General features: G+C 41.2%; 2 protein-coding genes across 9 annotated transcripts in view; one reads left to right on the forward strand and one right to left on the reverse strand.

Moving 5' to 3' along the window:
- Window positions 1-6,501: 6,501 nt before the first annotated feature.
- Window positions 6,502-10,840, reverse strand: dusp19a (dual specificity phosphatase 19a). Its single transcript, XM_046361092.1, has 4 exons — window positions 10,473-10,840; window positions 10,099-10,145; window positions 9,855-10,007; window positions 6,502-8,589 (listed from the first exon to the last, which is right to left on the reverse strand). Exons 1-4 carry the CDS (start codon window positions 10,693-10,695, stop codon window positions 8,371-8,373), a joined length of 642 nt encoding a protein of 213 aa, XP_046217048.1. The 5' UTR covers window positions 10,696-10,840; the 3' UTR covers window positions 6,502-8,370.
- A 463-nt stretch (window positions 10,841-11,303) lies between these two features.
- Window positions 11,304-18,335, forward strand: part of LOC124044036 (nck-associated protein 1) — a 55,929-nt gene continuing 48,897 nt past the window's right edge. For 6 of the 8 annotated variants that reach the window (XM_046363359.1, XM_046363356.1, XM_046363358.1 and 3 more), the window contains exon 1: window positions 11,305-11,607. In XM_046363359.1, the coding sequence (XP_046219315.1) occupies window positions 11,488-11,607 (120 nt within the window). In that variant the 5' untranslated portion in view covers window positions 11,305-11,487. Of the gene's footprint in view, window positions 11,608-18,335 lie in introns of all 8 variants that reach the window. The other 2 variants (XM_046363357.1, XM_046363364.1) reach the window with 2 other exon arrangements.

Below are 18,335 nucleotides of genomic sequence, written 5' to 3' on the forward strand. Positions count from 1 at the left end.
TTGATGTATCTGTGTTGTGCTGATTATAGAATTAAACTTTTTTTGCAAGTGATGAATACTTAATAGTGGCTCTATTTGGCTCTGTTTTTAGAGGATTGGGGGTAAATCTATTTTTTTTAAACTTTATGATACTTTTATACAATGGTGTATGCATGTTTGAAGAAAGATAGGTATATTTCTAAAATAGTATTAAGCAGTTTGTTGTGCTATGAGGTGTAATTGCACATGATGAACAGATATCAAAACCGCCAGGCAAATTGATGTTCAATAATGAGACGAGCCATTCGCACCATCAACAAGGTCATGTGCACACCTCTTAATGGCAGAGGATAATGCAGCAATCTGTAACATACTGTAGCCATGGGAAGTAAGGTTGCTTTCCTTCACAAAAGTAATAGTCCTGTATTAGCGTATATATCTATATCCGTCTGCTACGCCAGCGTGCGCACAAATATTTGTCATTCTCAGCACCCACAAAACAGTTCAATATTTACAACTTAAAAATTTAATCATATGGGTCACTTTATTACACTGATCAAAAATATAAACGCAACATGTAAAGGGTTGGTCCCATGTTTTATGAGCTGGAATAAAAGATTGCAGAAAAGTTTCATACGCACAAAAAAACGCATTTCTCTCAGATTTTGTGCACAAATTTACATCCCTGTTAGTGAGCATTTCTCATTTGCCAAGATAATCCATTCACCTGACAGGTGTGGCATATCAAGAAGCTGATTAAACAGCATGATCATTACACAAGTGCATCTTGTGCTGGGGACAATAAAAGGAAACTCTAAAATGTGCAGTTTTGTCACACAACACAATGCCACAGATGTCTCAAGTTTTGAGGGAGTGTGCAATTGGCATGCTGTCACGCCTTGGTCATTGTATTTTGTGTTTTCGTTATATTATTTGGTCAGGCCAGGGTGTGACATGGGTTTATGTTGTTGTATCTCGTATTGGGGTTTTGTATTATTGGGATTGCGGTTGAGTAGGGGTGTTGTATAGGCTTGGCTGCCTGAGGCGGTTCTCAATCAGAGTCAGGTGATTCTCGTTGTCTCTGATTGGGAACCGTATTTAGGTAGCCGGGGTTTCGCTGTGTATTTCGTGGGTGATTGTTCCTGTCTCTGTGTAGTTTCACCAGATAGGCTGTAATAGGTTTCACGTTCCGTTTGTTGTTTTGTATTTTGTAATAGTTATTTCATATGTCGCTTTTTCCAATAAAGTCATGAGTAACCACCACGCTGAATTTCGGTCCGACTCTCTTTCGACAAACGAAGAACGACGTTACAGAATCACCCACCACACACGGACCGAGCAGCGTGTTAACAGGCAGCGACAGCTTGAACAGCGAAGGGAGGACGTTATGGACAGCAGAGGCATGGAGTATACGACGTGGGAAGAAATCGACAGGTGGGCGGCCGACCCAGAGAGAGTGCAGGAGCCCGCCTGGGATTCGCTGGAGCAGTGCGAAGAGGGCTATAGGCGAATGGAGTCGAAAAGAAAGACACGGCGGCTCAGGACGAAAACCGAAAGTCACCCCCAAATATTTATTGGGGGAGGGCTCAGAGAGAGAGTGGCTGAGTCAGGAATCAGACCTGAGCCAACTCTCCCTGTTAATCGTGAAGAGCAGTTGCAGTGGGAGAGGCTGCACCACTTGGAGAATTGGACATGGGAGGAGGAACTGGACGGAAAAGGACCCTGGGCTCAGCCTGGTGAATATCGCCGCCCCAAGGAGGAAATAGAGGCGGGAAAGCGGAGAGGCGCTGGTATGAGGAGGCAGCACGGCGACGCGGATGGAAGCCCGAAAAGCAGCCCAAAAATTTTTTTTGGGGGGGGGGGGGGGCTTAATGGGAATATGGCTATGCCAGGTAGGAGACCTGCGCAAACTCCCTGTGCTTATCGGTGGGCTAGAGAGACCAGGCAGACACCGTGTTATGCTATGGAGCGCACAGTGTTTCCAGTGCGGGTGCATAGCCCGGTGCGGTTCAAACCAGCCCTTCGTATTGGCCGGGCTAGAGTGGGCATCGAGCCAGGTAAGCTTGGGCAGGCTCGGTGCTCAAGAGCTCCAGTGCGCCTGCACGGTCCGGTCTATCCAGAGCCACCTCCACACACCAGTCCTCCGGTAGCAGCTCCCTGCACCAGGCTTCCTGTGCGTGTCCTCGCTCCAGTATCACCAGTGCCAGCACCACGCATCAGGTCTACAGTGCGCCTCGCCTCTCCTGTGCTGTCGGAGTCTCCCGCCTCTCTAGCGCTGTCGGAGCCTTTCTCCTCTCCTGCGCTACCGGAGTCTCCTGTCTGTTCAGCGCTATCAGAGCCTTCCTTCCCTCCTGCGCTGTCGGAGTCTCCCGCCTGTTCAGCGCTATCAGAGCCTTCCTCCTCTACAGCGCTGCCGGAGCCTCCTGCCTGTTCGGATCAGCCTGAGCTGCCAGTCTGCAGGGAGCTGTCAGTCTGCAAGGTGCTGTCAGTCTGCATGAAGCAGCCAGACCTGTCAGTCTGCAAAGAGCTGCCAGTCTGCAGGGTGCTGTCAGCCTGCATGGAGCAATCAGAGCTGTCAGTCTGCATGACGCAGCCAGAGCTGTCAGTCTGCAAGGAGCTGTCAGTCTGCAAGGAGCTGTCAGTCTGCAAGGAGCTGCCAGTCTGCAGGGTGCTGTCAGCCTGCATGGAGCAGTCAGAGCTGTCAGTCTGTTCGAAGCAGCCAGAGCTGTCAGTCTGTTCGAAGCAGCCAGAGCTGTCAGTCTGCATGAAGCAGCCAGAGCTGTCAGTCTGCAAAGAGCTGTCAGTCTGCAAAGAGCTGCCAGTCTGCACGGAGCTGTCAGCCTGCATGGAGCAGCCAGAGCTGTCAGTCTGCAAGGAGCTGTCAGTCTGCATAGAGCAGCTAGATCCGCCAGTCAGCCATGATCTTCTAGATCTGCCAGTCAACCAGATTCTTCCAGATCTGCCAGTCAACCAGTCTCTTCCAGATCTGCCAGTCAACCAGTCTCTTCCAGATCTGCCAGTCAACCAGTCTCTTCCAGATCTGCCAGTCAACCAGTCTCTTCCAGATCTGCTAGTCAACCAGAACCTTCCAGAGCCGCCAGCCAGCCAGCATCTACCGGAGCCTGGGCTTCCTCTCAGTACTGGGCTTCCTCTCAGTTCCGGGCTTCCACTCAGTTCCGAGCTGCCTCAGTCCCGAGCTGCCCCTCAGTCCCGAGCTGCCCCTCAGTCCCGAGATGCCCCTCAGTCACGAGCTGCTCCACAGTTCAGTGGGGTTCTGGGTGAGGACTATTAGGCCATGGTCGGCGGCGAGGGTGGATTATCCCAGGACGCGAAGGGGAGGAACTAGGACATTAATGGAGTGGGGTCCACGTCCCGAGCCGGAATCGCCACCATGGACAGACGCCCACCCGGACCCTCCCTATGGTTTTGAGGTGCGTCCGGGAGTCCGCACCTTAGGGGGGGGGTTCTGTCACGCCTTGGTCATTGTATTTTGTGTTTTCGTTATATTATTTGGTCAGGCCAGGGTGTGACATGGGTTTATGTTGTTGTATCTCGTATTGGGGTTTTGTATTATTGGGATTGCGGTTGAGTAGGGGTGTTGTATAGGCTTGGCTGCCTGAGGCGGTTCTCAATCAGAGTCAGGTGATTCTCGTTGTCTCTGATTGGGAACCGTATTTAGGTAGCCGGGGTTTCGCTGTGTATTTCGTGGGTGATTGTTCCTGTCTCTGTGTAGTTTCACCAGATAGGCTGTAATAGGTTTCATGTTCCGTTTGTTGTTTTGTATTTTGTAATAGTTATTTCATGTGTCGCTTTTTCCAATAAAGTTATGAGTAACCACCACGCTGCATTTCGGTCCGACTCTCTTTCGACAAACGACGAACGCCGTTACACATGCTGACTGCAGGAATGTCCACCAGAGCTGTTGCCAGATAATTTAATGTTAATTTCTCTACCATAAACCTCCACCAATGTCGTTTTAGAGAATTTGGCAGTACGTCCAACCGGCCTCACAACCACACACTACATGTAACCATGTCAGCCCAGGACCTCCACATCCGGCTTCTTCACCTGCGGGATAGTTTGAGACCAGCAACCCGGACAGCTGATTAAACTGGGTTTGTTTGCTTTCGTTTTTGAATTTGTTATTTTTGTTTGAGTGTTTCTTTAAAATAAATATCATGAAAACTTTCCAAACTGCGCTTTGGTCGACTCTTCCTTCCACCGACGACGAGCGTTAGAGTTGGGTTACTACAATTGTTCAAGGCAACGGGTTTCCCCCCCAAAATGTTAGCAGAACTAATTTATTTCAACAGTTTATAAAAAACAATTAAAAGTTGTAGTCTGTCAGAGACAATGTGAGTGTACAAAACATTATGAACACCTGCTCTTTCCATGACATAGACTGACCAGGTGAATCCAGGTGAAAGCGATGATAGGATATTGATATCCCTTATTGATCACTTGTTAAATCCACTTTAATTAATATAGATGAAGGGGAGGAGGCAGGTCAAATAACATTTAGTTTTAAGCCTTGAGACAATGAATACATGGATTGTGCATGTGTGCCATTCAGAGGGTGAATGGGCAAGACAATATATTTATGTGCCTTTGAACAGGGTATGGTAGTAGGTGCCAGGCACACAAGTTTGTGTCAAGAACTGCAACGCTGATGGGTTTTTCACACTTAACGGTTTCCCCTGTGTATCAAGAATGGTCCACCACCCAAAGGACATCGAGCCATTGGAGTCAACATGGGCCAGCATCCCTGTGGAACGCTTTCCGACTCCATATTAGGAAAGTTTTCTTAATGTTTTATACACTTAGTGTAGGTTAAGTTGAAACATTGAATGAACTGAATGACATAAATACCTGCATAAATATTTTAAATCGTAAGCCCTTTATTGAAGTGCACAATATATGTAGTGTTTAGCCTACAATATATAGAAACTTGGCTCTTTTTTAAATTCTCTATTCAGCGCACTAACATTCACTCTGACTACAGGGTACAGTTAATGATGCGTTGATAAGGGCAACGAAAGTTTCAGCACTTGCCTTCTTCGCTGATGACAGACACCTTCTGCATCTCTCGAGCGACCTTTTGAACCGCATTTTTAATGACGGCGCTCGGTCCAGCTTCTGTCAGGTGGTCCTCGTTCTCTGCTGTCCAAACCGGTTCTTCTCGCTCGGTGACTATGACGGAGACAACTGCCGTTTTCCGTCGCGTGAGGGTCGAAGAGAGAGTGCCCATGTAGAATACGGAATTCCCCGCCGAAACTTGTCAACGTGTGAGAGGTACAGCCTTCCCGCGAGCGAAACCTCACAGTGATAGAAAGCCCATGGCCACACCTGTTGGATACAATATTCGCCTGTGGATTTTTTTCTAACAAAATATGGAGCATGCGATACAGCCTAGTTGTAGCCTATTAGTAGTTTCGTGGTGTCACTTCCCAGCTATTGATGTTCAGTAGTCTAAACACAGTTGTATTTTCTACCACGGCATCCTCTCGATTAGGCTGCAATATTAGAACCGCTCTTATTAGGCTGCAATATTAGAACCGCTCTGTTGGGATTGAACCTGACAAGCGTAAATGCAAACGGCATTTGCCTTTATTGTGCCCTATTCAAACATGTGAGTGGATAGTCAGATTAATATAATAGTTCGTTGAAAACGTTTACATGCTTTGCGAGAAGAACGACTCCCTAATGATCCTGTTTACATGGACACATCTGACATCAGTACCTGATGGGACTTTTGATAAATGCAGAAAATCGCCAATCAAAATAAACGTTCTAACACAGTGATCATGTTATTTTTGTGAAGCATATTTGATTCTGAATTCGGACATATAAAGTCTGGACATGAAAACTATTTATAAAATGCATACTTTTATTTTTTTGTGAACTCACTTCACTCGCGCATAAGAGGGAGGTTTGCGCTACTGGTGCTGGCACATGCGCAGATCAAATACACCGCTTGTACTTGGATTACTATGTCATAACAATTCGAAAGATTGTTCAGAAAACCAGGTGTTTTAATCGGCGTATGTTTACTTAGATTTTGGCTTTATGCCGATTTAATAAGCAGAGTAAGGTGTTTAAGTGACTATTTACATACGCTGCTTACTGCAATATCAGGTTAACATCGAATTATTAGTGTGCATGTTAACATACTTAATGTGTAGGCTAATAATACTGTTCTAATCATCAAATTACACTGCTTTGACGATGTGTGATATTAAAACCATTAATCGAGTGCATCTGTCCAAAGAGTTTAGTCCTGTCTAAGTAGTTTATAGCCTACTAAATGTTATATTACATGATTATAACATGTTTATAAGTGGTTATTATGCATGAGGACATAATACTGCCATTGTAAGCAGATGTAATTAATGTCACGATAATCAGCCAACAAGGATAGAATAACGTTATGAACTCAATTGAATGGAGATTTTCTCTTCAGTAGCAATATTTTATTCAAACATATTCTGAATTTACACACACACATTGATCCAAAGGGTGCATTTCTGCATTAATCAACAGGTTCTTGACAACGCAATTCACACTAGTTCCCGAAACATATCTTATGTTGTAAATGTTAGCAGTAGCCTAGCCTACATTGAGTATGGAAGAATAAGTAACTAGAATAATTATATGTGTACATTCTATAACAAGAGTTCATAACATTTTATCAAACATGTTCATATAAAATAATTTAACATTAATAAACATCATATTTCAAACACCCACAATCAGAGTAATTTTGTTTGCAATAAAAAAAAAACATTTCAAACTTATGATAATAACATCAAAAATAATGCATATCTGTTACAACAACAACAAAAAATCTAGCCTCCACTATATTATTATCTTAGTTTATTCAACGTCGCATAGATCAGGGGTTTTCAAATTCGGGGGAAATATTTTGGGGGATTTTATGTGAAAAAAAATATTTTTTATGAATATCGCTGCTACAACAGAATACCATCGTGGATACTATTGTTAAATCTCTGCGTCCAGTATGGAGGACGTTAGAGGTAATTTCACGAGCCAATGCTAACTACCGTTAGCACAATAACTGTAAGTCTACAGGAACCGTTAGCATGCTAGCTAGTATGCTACCATCTGACTCTGGGGAAGTAGATACATGGCTTCATAGTCATAATCTCGAATTATTCCTTTAATATGATGCTAATTACCAGGGTTTTTTTTGTATAGAAAATTCTTAGGCCGCCGTTTCAGGATGGAAAAACAGTTTCAGTGTCAACTTAAACTAGATAGAAAGCATGCAGAAAAGATATTGAACTATGTATAGTTTTAAGTAGTAGCATCTTTGAGAACTAACAATCAAATAAAAGCTAGACAGTCAGGGAGAATCGAAAATTCCAGGGCACATGCACATTGATTTAATAATATTTGAGCAGAAGCACACAGCGGTAGCCACGGCAAAATGCATAGAATTGCTGGAAATTAGCTTCAAATCTGCTAAATGTTCTCTCAACTCAATGGAAAAATATGTAGAGTTGCAGAAAATTTGCTTCACAACAGCAAGTTGAGTCGAGTTTACACTTGCAATGAACTGCGGCTAGGTTAAAATAATTAAACAGTCCAAACCAAACCTATTAATTTAAAATTGATTACTTATAATTGCAATTATCATTCACCTAATGATAAGACAAGACATTATTTTACTTTTTGCTAACAAATGATGGGGGTCACGGGGTTGTCGGTTTGCATGGGTGGGGGACCCTGGGCAAGGAACGTTTCTGAAATCCCTTGCCATAGATAACATCCCAACATGCAATAAATAATATGTTAAGACAAAGTAAGGAGGTCCATAATATTTCTTAAACCAAGATGTAAGTTAACAAAATTAAAACTATATTAAATAATACAGTTTAGTCAGTTTTCTCTAACTTTCACCTCACACATTTTGGTACAAAAAAGGAAAGACTCAAAATGAACTTAAGAATTGTTGTACAGACATGGTTCATCAAGTTGAGAATTGTATATTTATACCTTTCTTAAATTCCATTGTGGCCTCATTACCACCCTCAGTGGTTTATAGAAATTGATAACAGAAATGTTTAACTATTGAATAACACTGGACCCACAGTGTATATTGACAGGGCATTGTAGGGCTTTTGAAAAAATGGCATCAAATGAACACCTCAACATGATGTTGGGGTACCTCGGGTATTAGGGGACATAGTAAGATCCAAAATGACATCTTATTCCCTATATGTTGCACTACTTTTGACCAGGGCCCCAGCGCATTATACTGTATAGGAAAATAGGGCACAATTTTGGACACATCAGAATGGCCTCCTTGTGAGGAACGGTGGCTGATGATGAAATGCATTACTCTGGCCCTGGAGGTGTTGCTGTTGTTGTTCATGCATAGCCCACACCATTGGCTTCTATGCCCCCTTTCGGTTTGAAACCTTTCAACTGTTCAAGAAACCCTGGGTTTGGGCACGTGGCTGGCCGAGCCGATTTCACCAAGGTAAACGCATCATTGAAAGGCTTTCCTTCTGTGGACATCAGGTACCCAATGACGACCGAGGCTGACCTCGAGACTCCAGAATTGCAGTGAACCAACACAACTCCTTTCTGAGGGGGAAGACGAGAGAAACAAGCCTTATGTTATTAGAATGTGCACAAACAAACTTCAGCCCAGCTTGAACAAAAATGTAGTCAGGTGGTCAACTGAGGGACTTAATTTTAAAAAATGTGTTCCTTACCCCAGGAAACCTGTTGAAGTGTCCTGGGGTAAGGACTGTTTTGGGGGAATATGATGCCTTATGTCATTTTAGTGCTATCCAGTCCAAAGACATGAGACCTGATGTGCTCGGCTGCTTTAAATTTGAATCCAATGTCTTCAATTCACACAGGTCAATCTAATAAAATACTTTTATGCTAATCACACATAATGGGAAAATTACAAGCTATAAGGTGATAGAGTTATTCTCCCACTTAGCTAAAGGCAACATGGATGCTTTGATTAAGGCAGTTGGAGTTACCCCTGCATGGTATCCCAGATTACATAGGGAAGTAAAAAGAGCCACTGACCTCCATTCAACAGAGAGTGGAAACTTATTTCCAATAGGACCAGTCATTGTAATCATAAACCTTTGGTGAATTTGCAACATGTGACAGTGTCAGGTTGTTGCGTGATAGGCACAGCGATTTGGTAAAAGGTTGTATAGCAAACAAAGGGCCACTAGTGATAAGATCTTTCTACAACATGCTAAATTATGTATGGTGAAAACTCAGCCCTGTATTATTTACTACAGTGTGGATACAGAGGTAGGGAGGATGCCTAGATACCTACTGGTAGGGAGGGAGGCCTTGCATTGGCTCACTGCTGTCCAGTATCAGATATATGCCAGGTCATCAACTTGAACACTCAAAGAAATTACTATTAAAGTAAAGTATTGTACCTACAGTATGTACTGTATAGAGCAAAGTGATTCTCAAATCAAATTGTATTTGTCACATGCGCCGAATACAACAGGTAGACCTTACCGTGAAATATTTACTAAATAAACGAAAGTGAAAAATAACAATAACGAGGCTATATACAGGGGTGCCGGCACCGAATCAATGTGCGGGGGTACAGGTTAGGCAAGATAATTTGTACATATAGGTAGGAGTAAAGTGACTGCATAGTTTCTCCTTGATATAAAACATCTTTCATGATGTGTCATCTTTCATGATGAGTAGGAATGTTGAAACTGTCAGGTAAGATGAATGCAGTGAAAGATACGGTATTAAAGCATAAGTTGAAAAAGAAAACAGCGAAAAGGAAACTGGATATTGCAACCCCCAATTAGACTACATTAGCCTACAATGTTGTGAAAACACATACAACTTACCTCTGCATTTGCTTGGTCTATGAATTTTGAACACTCTTGGAAATAGGATGTTATGTCAGTATCAGGAACATCCAGAATGCTCAGTGTTTTATAAATGAACAGGTCTGGAAATGCGTTTTCAACACCGTAGGCTACATTCAAAATGTGGGACACCTGAAATGGAAGAAGAACATCTATGAAACACCAAAACAAGACAGAAAATTGTGTTAAAGATAAAGCTTATCTCTATTAAATAAAACAATACCTTATATTTCCTCAAAGTGCCAAAGTCATGTGCAGCATCTTGTGAGCCTACAACAAGAAAAAACAACCATCAAATTGTAAGCCTGTAAGAAATTGTTTTAAATTGAAATATTATTAACTGAGCATAGGTATGTTTAGGATATTTACTTCAGTAATGATAAAGATGTTGTTGTTTTTTCAAAAACATGAGTTTAAACTCTATAGGGGGAAAATTAAATGTGGTTACATGCAATAATCCAGTAGACTCCGTCTCAGAGACAACAAGCTGAAAACGTAAGGCCTCATATCATACTGACAGCTACAGTATGTGTGTCTGTGTAGGCACCTGTCAATTATCCCCTGTCAATAACACATATCTCATCGACATCCACTCACCTAATAGTAAATAAGGTTTAATAACTCCAACTTGTACGTCCCAGCTGTTGTCCTGTACATAGCCGCATGCTGTCTCAGGCTGACTTTTATCCTCTACAACATGTATAGTCGATCCTTTCCATGTCTCAATAATCCTCCTGCCGCTCAACGTCGTCACGCGGGTGCATTGCTTTCTCAAATTGGTCTTGGAAAATGTCTTGATTTCCTGGGCAAGAGACTGCATCTCCTTTGTCTTCTCAAAACAAAGCAAAGGAGAAAAAAAGAATCCAGTGTTAGATTGGTCTGCCGCTCTACCAGTCCAGGCTACTCCATAGGATGTAATGTTCACAGTGCCAAGCTTCTGCTTCAAATGGACTCCTGCATGTTGATGGGGAGGTTTTGTCAAATCCAACTTGAAAATTGAGAACTCAGATTAGTCACTCAGCCTTTATGGGGGACCAAGAGTCTTTTTCTAGGCGTCACAGATGTCACTATCACATGATGCCATCATGAAGCGTGTGTGTGTGTGTATGTGTGTGTGTGTGTGCGTCCCATAGGCTATTCAGTTTGGTGCAGTGGTATAGTATTTAAAAGTCTATTTTACATGCTGTCATCATAATGTTCAAACATAACTGAGGATTTAAGACATTCATATCAAATTTTCACATTGAGACATCCAGCCACACTTTATTGTTGCCTTTGTAATGTAGGCCTTCAATGTAGGATCAAATACTTGAGAACTATTTTGTCGTGGGTGTAGCCGCCTACATATAGGCCCATATTCCTTCCCTATAATAAAATGCGGGTCACGTGACGTGCATTTGGATTGCAGGAAACAGCCTGTCAGCCTCGTTTTCGTAAAATAGGACAACACCTAGTAAAAACCGCGACGGGAGAGAGGAGTGGGGATTGGCGAAACCGCTCCACCCACATAATGGGCGAATTGTAACATTGTAGCACTGGAGTGTCATTATTTTCACAACAAACAAAACGCAGCAGCAATTCTACAACACATATTTTACAAGAATCAGTAGCTATGTCGGCAACACTGTCGCGCGGCTCGCTCCAACCTGGCCAGCAAAAACTGGCCGAGAAATTTACCATTTTGAACGACAGGGGCATCGGAATGCTCACTCGCATCTATAATATCAAGAAGGTAAGGTACCAGTGTAATTCTTCGGTTCATAATAAATTGTACTGCATTCAAAAGATTGAAAGATCAAACCCCCCAAACTCATATGTGGTGTATGGCAGAAACCTTTATTTTGAAACCCAATTCATGACAGCTACGGCTGCAGAATGCCAGTCAAGGCCCTCTTGAAAATGTGTTGCAGATAAGCTAACGTAATTTGGCTAGCCAAGCCCACTCATCAATAGGACAAATAAATCACTGTTTCTGAGATTGGTCTATTTCAATCTTCGTGTAAAAAGAATAATAACTCATAGGCTACTTACTGAAAGCTATGATTCACTGGCTTGAAATAAAATAGTATCTCACTGAAATAGCCTATAATGTAACTACATGCCTAGCTTTGCAGTAATTGTTGTGCTTGATGGCTAGCTAGCTACATAGTTCCTCCCGCATACTTGCATAAGGCACCACAATATTAGTTAAATAAATTGACAAATGAATGCTTTTCTAGGTTCTTTAGCCAATGCTAAGATTGAAGTAAGAGATCAATATAATGGGAACACATTTATAATCAGTCAGATTAGCAGTTACCATCTGACAGACACATCATGACTGAAGCATACTACTTACTAACCAATGGCACGGCAGTATCTACAGTTGGTATACATGTATGTTATATGGTTGTTATGTAGTTATAAATGCCTTTCCTGGACACAAATTAAGACTTGTGCTTTTTAGTCCAAGACTCTTAATCTATGTTTGGGAAATTGGCCCATGGTGTTTAATTTGCTCATTGTAAAACCCTACAGAGAAAACCACTCTTAGTATCATTATTACTAGTGTATTAGTATTCACTATTAATTTATAATTTTAAAAAGTCATCAATTGGTTGCGTACACAGTTTAGCAGATGTTATAGTGGGTGCAGCAAAATGCTTGTATTACTAGCTCCAAATGATGCAGTATAATGTCAAACAAGTACACAAATAATTAAAGAGTAAACAAGTTACAATAAGCAATCAAGAACATCAGGATGAATCAAATTAACAACTCAAATAGCACTGTAACAGTAATAAAAATGCAATCTATATGTATGTACACCGGGATAATGATATGTACATCAGTAGATATCAATGATAAGTACATTAGTAGATATATATTATTATTATATTATAAATGTCAAGAATCCAGTATATAAATAAATATGCAGTGTGTATAAACAGTGTAACTAAATACAAAGTACAGTTGTATGAATATTAGAATGCATTATGTCGGGAATACAGTATTTAAATACTCAGTGTGAAACAGGAAGTGTCCAGTGGTTCAATGTCTCTGACATGGGACAGCAGCGTTTTGTGTGTGTGTGTGTGTATCACCTGATAGACGGCTAGTGATGTCTGTTCAACAGTCTGATATCCTGGTAATAGAAGCTGTTTCTTAGTCTCTCTGTCTTGGCTCTGATGCACCTGTACTGATTCCATCTGCTAGACGGTAGCCAGGTAAACAGTCCGTGGCTTGGGTGACTGATATATTACTTATTCATAGTAGGGACTGGCGAGGTGTGTCATGAATGGCAGATTCCATACTAGACGTTAGGTTTGGGCGACATACCATTTATAATGTATACCGAGCTGTTTCGAAATACCAAAGGTATGATTTTCAATACCATTAAAACTGTAGCAGTTCCGGGGGTGCGTGCTATGCCACTGCTTATAACTATAAGTATAACTATATGAAATCTATATCCAGCTCAGGGCTCCGGCTATGTATTTGGTTTGCTAACTTGCTAGCTAAGTGGCTAGATGTAATGATCAAGCTTCTTGGTTACAGCAGAAACATTCAATCCCATCCTGGATCAAGATCCCTGCTAAAATGGTTTTGTGTGTCCCTTGTGTGCACATTCAGTAATACCTTAAACCTCAGTATGGTACAGAGACGGTATGACAGTATGAAAATCTGGGTACCAACCAACACTACTAGACGTTTCACTCAGTGTAACAGATTCTTAGAGTGTAGCTGTCCATTTTAATGACTTTGATACAGTGACAGTCAGTCCTTTAATGATGAGAGAGTAGTACTGGCACCCTATTCCTTACACAGTAGTAGTGTACGGGAATAGGGTGCCATTTGAGATTAGAGATTCTTTGCTGACTTGGCAGCAGATTGTGTGACAATTTGTCACTCTCTGTTGCAGTCAATTTGTGTGTAACATTCAGCCTATTACTCATATATTTCCATTCATATACCTCCGTTTTTATGTTCAGCATGACACAATAGGCTACATGCCAAAGGTTTTATACCCATGCCATGGTACAATTCTTGTTTTATGAAAAAACATATTGTACTTATTGAAACTATGGCAGCAGGTTGATGCTTGTGCATTGAACTAACAGATATGTTGCTTAGCAACTGGTAGGCATTGATACAAGCTGACAGAAGAATTTAGGAAGATTCTCAGATGTCTTTTTCTGTTTCATCTGTGATTGTAGGCTACTGTGATTGTAGGCTGGTGCAAAGGCCTACCTCAGTAAATCAAACAACTGTAGGCCTACGGCACACGTTCACTGCCCATTACTACTGCACAAGCCTTCTAAGCATTACAGTGTGAGTCCACACCTGTTGTTTACGAAGCATGTGGCAAATACAATTTAATTTGATGTAATACTACTACCACAGGTGTATCCCTTTACTGTAGTCTACTGCACAAGTCTACTAGGCCTACCTCAGTAAATCAACCTTCTTAGACAAGCTGCTTTATCAAACAGAATTAAACAGACAATTGGTCCAAAATAGAGATCTATTGTATTTTGTTCATATCCACTCGGCAAGTAATGTGAATCTGAAGATTCAGTGGCCAACACTATGGGATTGTGTACCAAGAAGAGCTTATAGTTAAGCATTGTTGACAGCAAAACAATGAGACCCCTGCTATGACAGCTGGCTGCAAGTTGGACACTACTGTCTGGGCCAGCAGTATTGCTTTTTATATTGATGTAACTTACACAACCGCCTGATTCCCATGATAATATTTCAGATAATATTTCTGTCACGATAATGTTTATGTAGTGTATCAGTGTCCCCGAGTGCAAAATTTTTTTTTTTTTTAAAGTGAGTAACCGGTATAATACTTTACGGTGTAGTTATAGTACATTGTAAGACTTGTCATAAGCATGTATGACCCCCTTATAATGCAATGTAGCGTTTAAAAAAAGTATTTGTTGGTTTCCAGAATGATCAAAAATAACCTTGTTTGTGGAGAGGAGAGCTTCTTATGGCGTCATATAATTGAAAGGGAAATCTAAACCGGAAGCAGCCCAGAGCCCCTCCTCAGAACCCTCCTTGTCTTTACAGAGACAACAGGAAGCCCACTCTTATGTAGGATGTTCTTATGCAGGACTTGTCAGTAGAGAGGAGATATATATCAGGGAAGATGGTACTGTACTGAAGGCCAACTGTATCTAGCAACTCAGCCTGAGAAGAATAACATTAAACTATGCACCCAACACTAATATAGTGGAAGTTTAACTGGCAGTATGGACCCCACTGTATGGTAGGTACATTATTAGAACAGAATAGCAATACACAGTTTAATCCCAATGGGAAATACTGTACTTACAGAGACACAGTCACAAAAACAGCAATAAATGTAGTAAAAACAGATAGCCGTACAGCAGAAAAAACATAAATCATCCATCCATATGTCAATAATCAGTTCAACAGTTCATTAGTACACTGATGTATGGGTGATAAAGGAATTCAGTTAGATCCTTTGTATTGTGTGTTCAGTCTGAGTCCAGATAGACAAGAGTCCTGTCATAGACAAGAGTCCTGTCATAGACAAGAGTCCTGTTATAGACAAGAGACTGACTGAGAGTGCAGGGAGGGAGGGTCTCTACTATGCGGTCAGAGGGAGGGTCTCCTATGAGGAAACAGCCTTGACCTCAGTCTGTTACTCACTCTCCAATGACCCTGTTAGCATTGGGAAAGCACTGGTGAAGCACTGTTACAACTGGAGAAGCACACTTAGCACTGTATTAGCACTGGGAAAGAAATGTTTGCCCTGGGGACGTCAGTACACTGTCAGTCCTGGAAAAATCACCTGGTACCGACAACCTGGATGATGAATCGCTGAAGTTGGTAGCGGAATACATTGTGACTCCTGTTTGCCACATGTTCAATTTAAGCCTAAATGGCGGTGTGTCAGAGAGGTAACTTCGCTACCCAAGAATAGCATAGCACCCTTTAGTGGTTCAAACAGACAACCAATCAGCCTTGTTTCAAGTGCTTTTTTGAAAAAATTGTGTTTGATCAAAAGCAACATTATTTGACAGAAAATTAACAACAGACTTTCAGCATGCTTATAGGGAAGGGCACTCAACATGCTCGGCATTGACACAAATGACTGATGCTTGGCTGAAAGAAATTGGTAGTAAGAAGATTGTGGGAGCTGTTCTGTTAGACTTCAGTGCAGCTTTAGATGTCATTGATCATAACCTATTGCTGAAAAAATGTAGATTTGCATCCTCTGCCTTATTATTGATTGAGAGTTACCTATCTAATAGAACACAGAGGGTTTTCGTTAATGGAATGTTCTCATGTACATTCAGTTGAGTGTGGTGTACCGCTGGGCAGCCGGGTAGGGCCATATCTGTTTTCTGTTTTTACCTTCTTTTTTTTCTTTTTTTTTGTACCTTTATTCTTAACTACGCAAGTCAGTTAAGAACAAATTCTTATTTTCAATTAAGGCCTAGGAACAGTGGGTTAACTGCCTTGTTCAGAGGCAGAACGACAGATTTCCACCTTGTCAGCTCGGGGATTCGATCTTGCAACCTTACAGTTACTTGTCCAACGCTCTAACCACTAGGCTACCTGACCTTCCACTGACCTTGAATAATGCCTGTGTGTCTACATATGCTGACATCTCAACAGTATACACGTCGGCTGCAGCAGTAAAATAAATAATTGACACCCTTAGCGTAGATCTCCAGTCAGTTTTAGAGTGGGTAACTAGCAATAGGCTGGTGCTAAGTATCTTAAAAATATTATTGAATTAAAAATAATAATCTATTATTAAATAATGTGGTGATTTTGAGTTGAGGAGTTGAGGAGACTAAACTGCTGGGTGTAACCCTAGATAGCAAGCTATCATGATCAAAACATATAGACTCAATGGTTGCTAAAATGGGAAGAGATCTGTCGATTGTCATGACTTGACTTGAACATTAATCTGAAGACTGTTATTTATCTTAATTGTTACCCGATTTTCAATTAATCATGTAACAATTAACTCATTAGGATCTGGGCCACCACGAGAGAAGTTCTTTAAACAGTTACCATTTCCCAAATTAAACACTAAAAGGTCTTTACCTATTATGTCTATAAACAGTCAACTTATTAATCATAACTCAGTATCATATGACTGGAGACTTAATACGCTGAAAACAGGTCCCTAACAGAATGACAACAACATGAATGCTTATTAAAGGAGAGATGGAGAGGGGGTCTGATTGAAGTTATTCATTGCAAACTTGACTTGACCTATTTGGATTGCTCTGCCTTCTTGACATTTGAGTTGACCAGACCGCTCCTACAGCCTTACTTTTGTCACACCTGGACTACTGCCCAGCTGTGTGGTTATGTGTGGCAAAGAGAGACATAGGTCAATTGTAGTTGGTCCAGAACAAAGCAGGATGTATCACACTTACATGTACACGGAAGACAAGTGTCAGTAACATGCATGTCAGTCTCTACTGGCTCAAAGTTGAGGAGAGATTGACTGCATCACTTTTGGGTTTTGTGCAAGGTGTCGATATGTTGAATGTACCAAATTGTCTGTTCAAGCAGTTGGCACACAGTTTGGACACTCATCAGTACAACAAAATACATGCAACCCGAGGTCTCTTCACAGTCAAGGTCCCCAGGTCCAGAACAAAGGCTGGGAAGCACATATTTCCGTGTCAAATCGCCAATTGGCAACCCATCCCTTATGGGATTAATTGACACATAAACAAACATTACAATAATTCACTATGGTAATTATATTATAATTCTTCTTCTGGTATTCTCTGCATTGTACATCACATAATGAGTGAAAAAATAACAATAATTGGATTGTAGTATTAAATATCGCCATGACTACATGGAACTCTGACACCCCAGGTAACTCAAGCTAGCAATAAAACCAGATTTAAAATACAGATAAAAGAACACCTTACTGCACAAAGGGGACTGTGAAGACACACAGCCATTATATATATATATATTGTAATGTGCACTGTATTATGTATTAGACCTAGATATTGTGTGCATGTACTGATATGTAGGCTATGTGTGATGTTGTAAATTGATGTATTTACGTCCTTGACTAACAGTGTTCTGTACTATGTATTATATCATGTTTTATGTGGACCCCAGGAAGAGTAACTGCTCCTTTTGCAGCGGCTAATGGGGATCCTAAGTGCTGCTCATTAAATTGAATTAGACCAACTTACCTTAACTAGGGTCTCAGACCATGGTTGTGTTGGATGAAGTAGAGAAATATATTTTCTGTTTACTCCTTTTGATTTTGCAAATTTTAAAGAAAAATACAGTAGTTACAACAAAGTGAATTTTGTCATTTTACTGTTAGACATTTTTTATATTGCAATGTATCTGGGAAATTAACAGTACAGTGAGTCAAATTTGTTGCCTTATACTTTACGGGTTGTGTGCATGAAATGTATTAGCCCATATTCTTTTTAAGTTCATTGGTAG

The sequence above is a fragment of the Oncorhynchus gorbuscha genome, linkage group LG09 (genome assembly GCF_021184085.1).
Source record: "Oncorhynchus gorbuscha isolate QuinsamMale2020 ecotype Even-year linkage group LG09, OgorEven_v1.0, whole genome shotgun sequence".
In the NCBI taxonomy this organism is placed as follows: domain Eukaryota; kingdom Metazoa; phylum Chordata; class Actinopteri; order Salmoniformes; family Salmonidae; genus Oncorhynchus; species Oncorhynchus gorbuscha.

Bases quoted from the DNA above. Each gene is read 5' to 3' on its own strand.
- dusp19a (XM_046361092.1), bottom strand. From the start codon at position 10,695: ATGCAGTCTCTTGCCCAGGAAATCAAGACATTTTCCAAGACCAATTTG. The intron at 10,146-10,472 runs GTGAGTGGATGT...TTCTTGTTGTAG, and splicing joins TAAACCTTATTTACTATTAG to GCTCACAAGATGCTGCACAT. The intron at 10,008-10,098 runs GTATTGTTTTAT...CTTCCATTTCAG, and splicing joins GCACTTTGAGGAAATATAAG to GTGTCCCACATTTTGAATGT.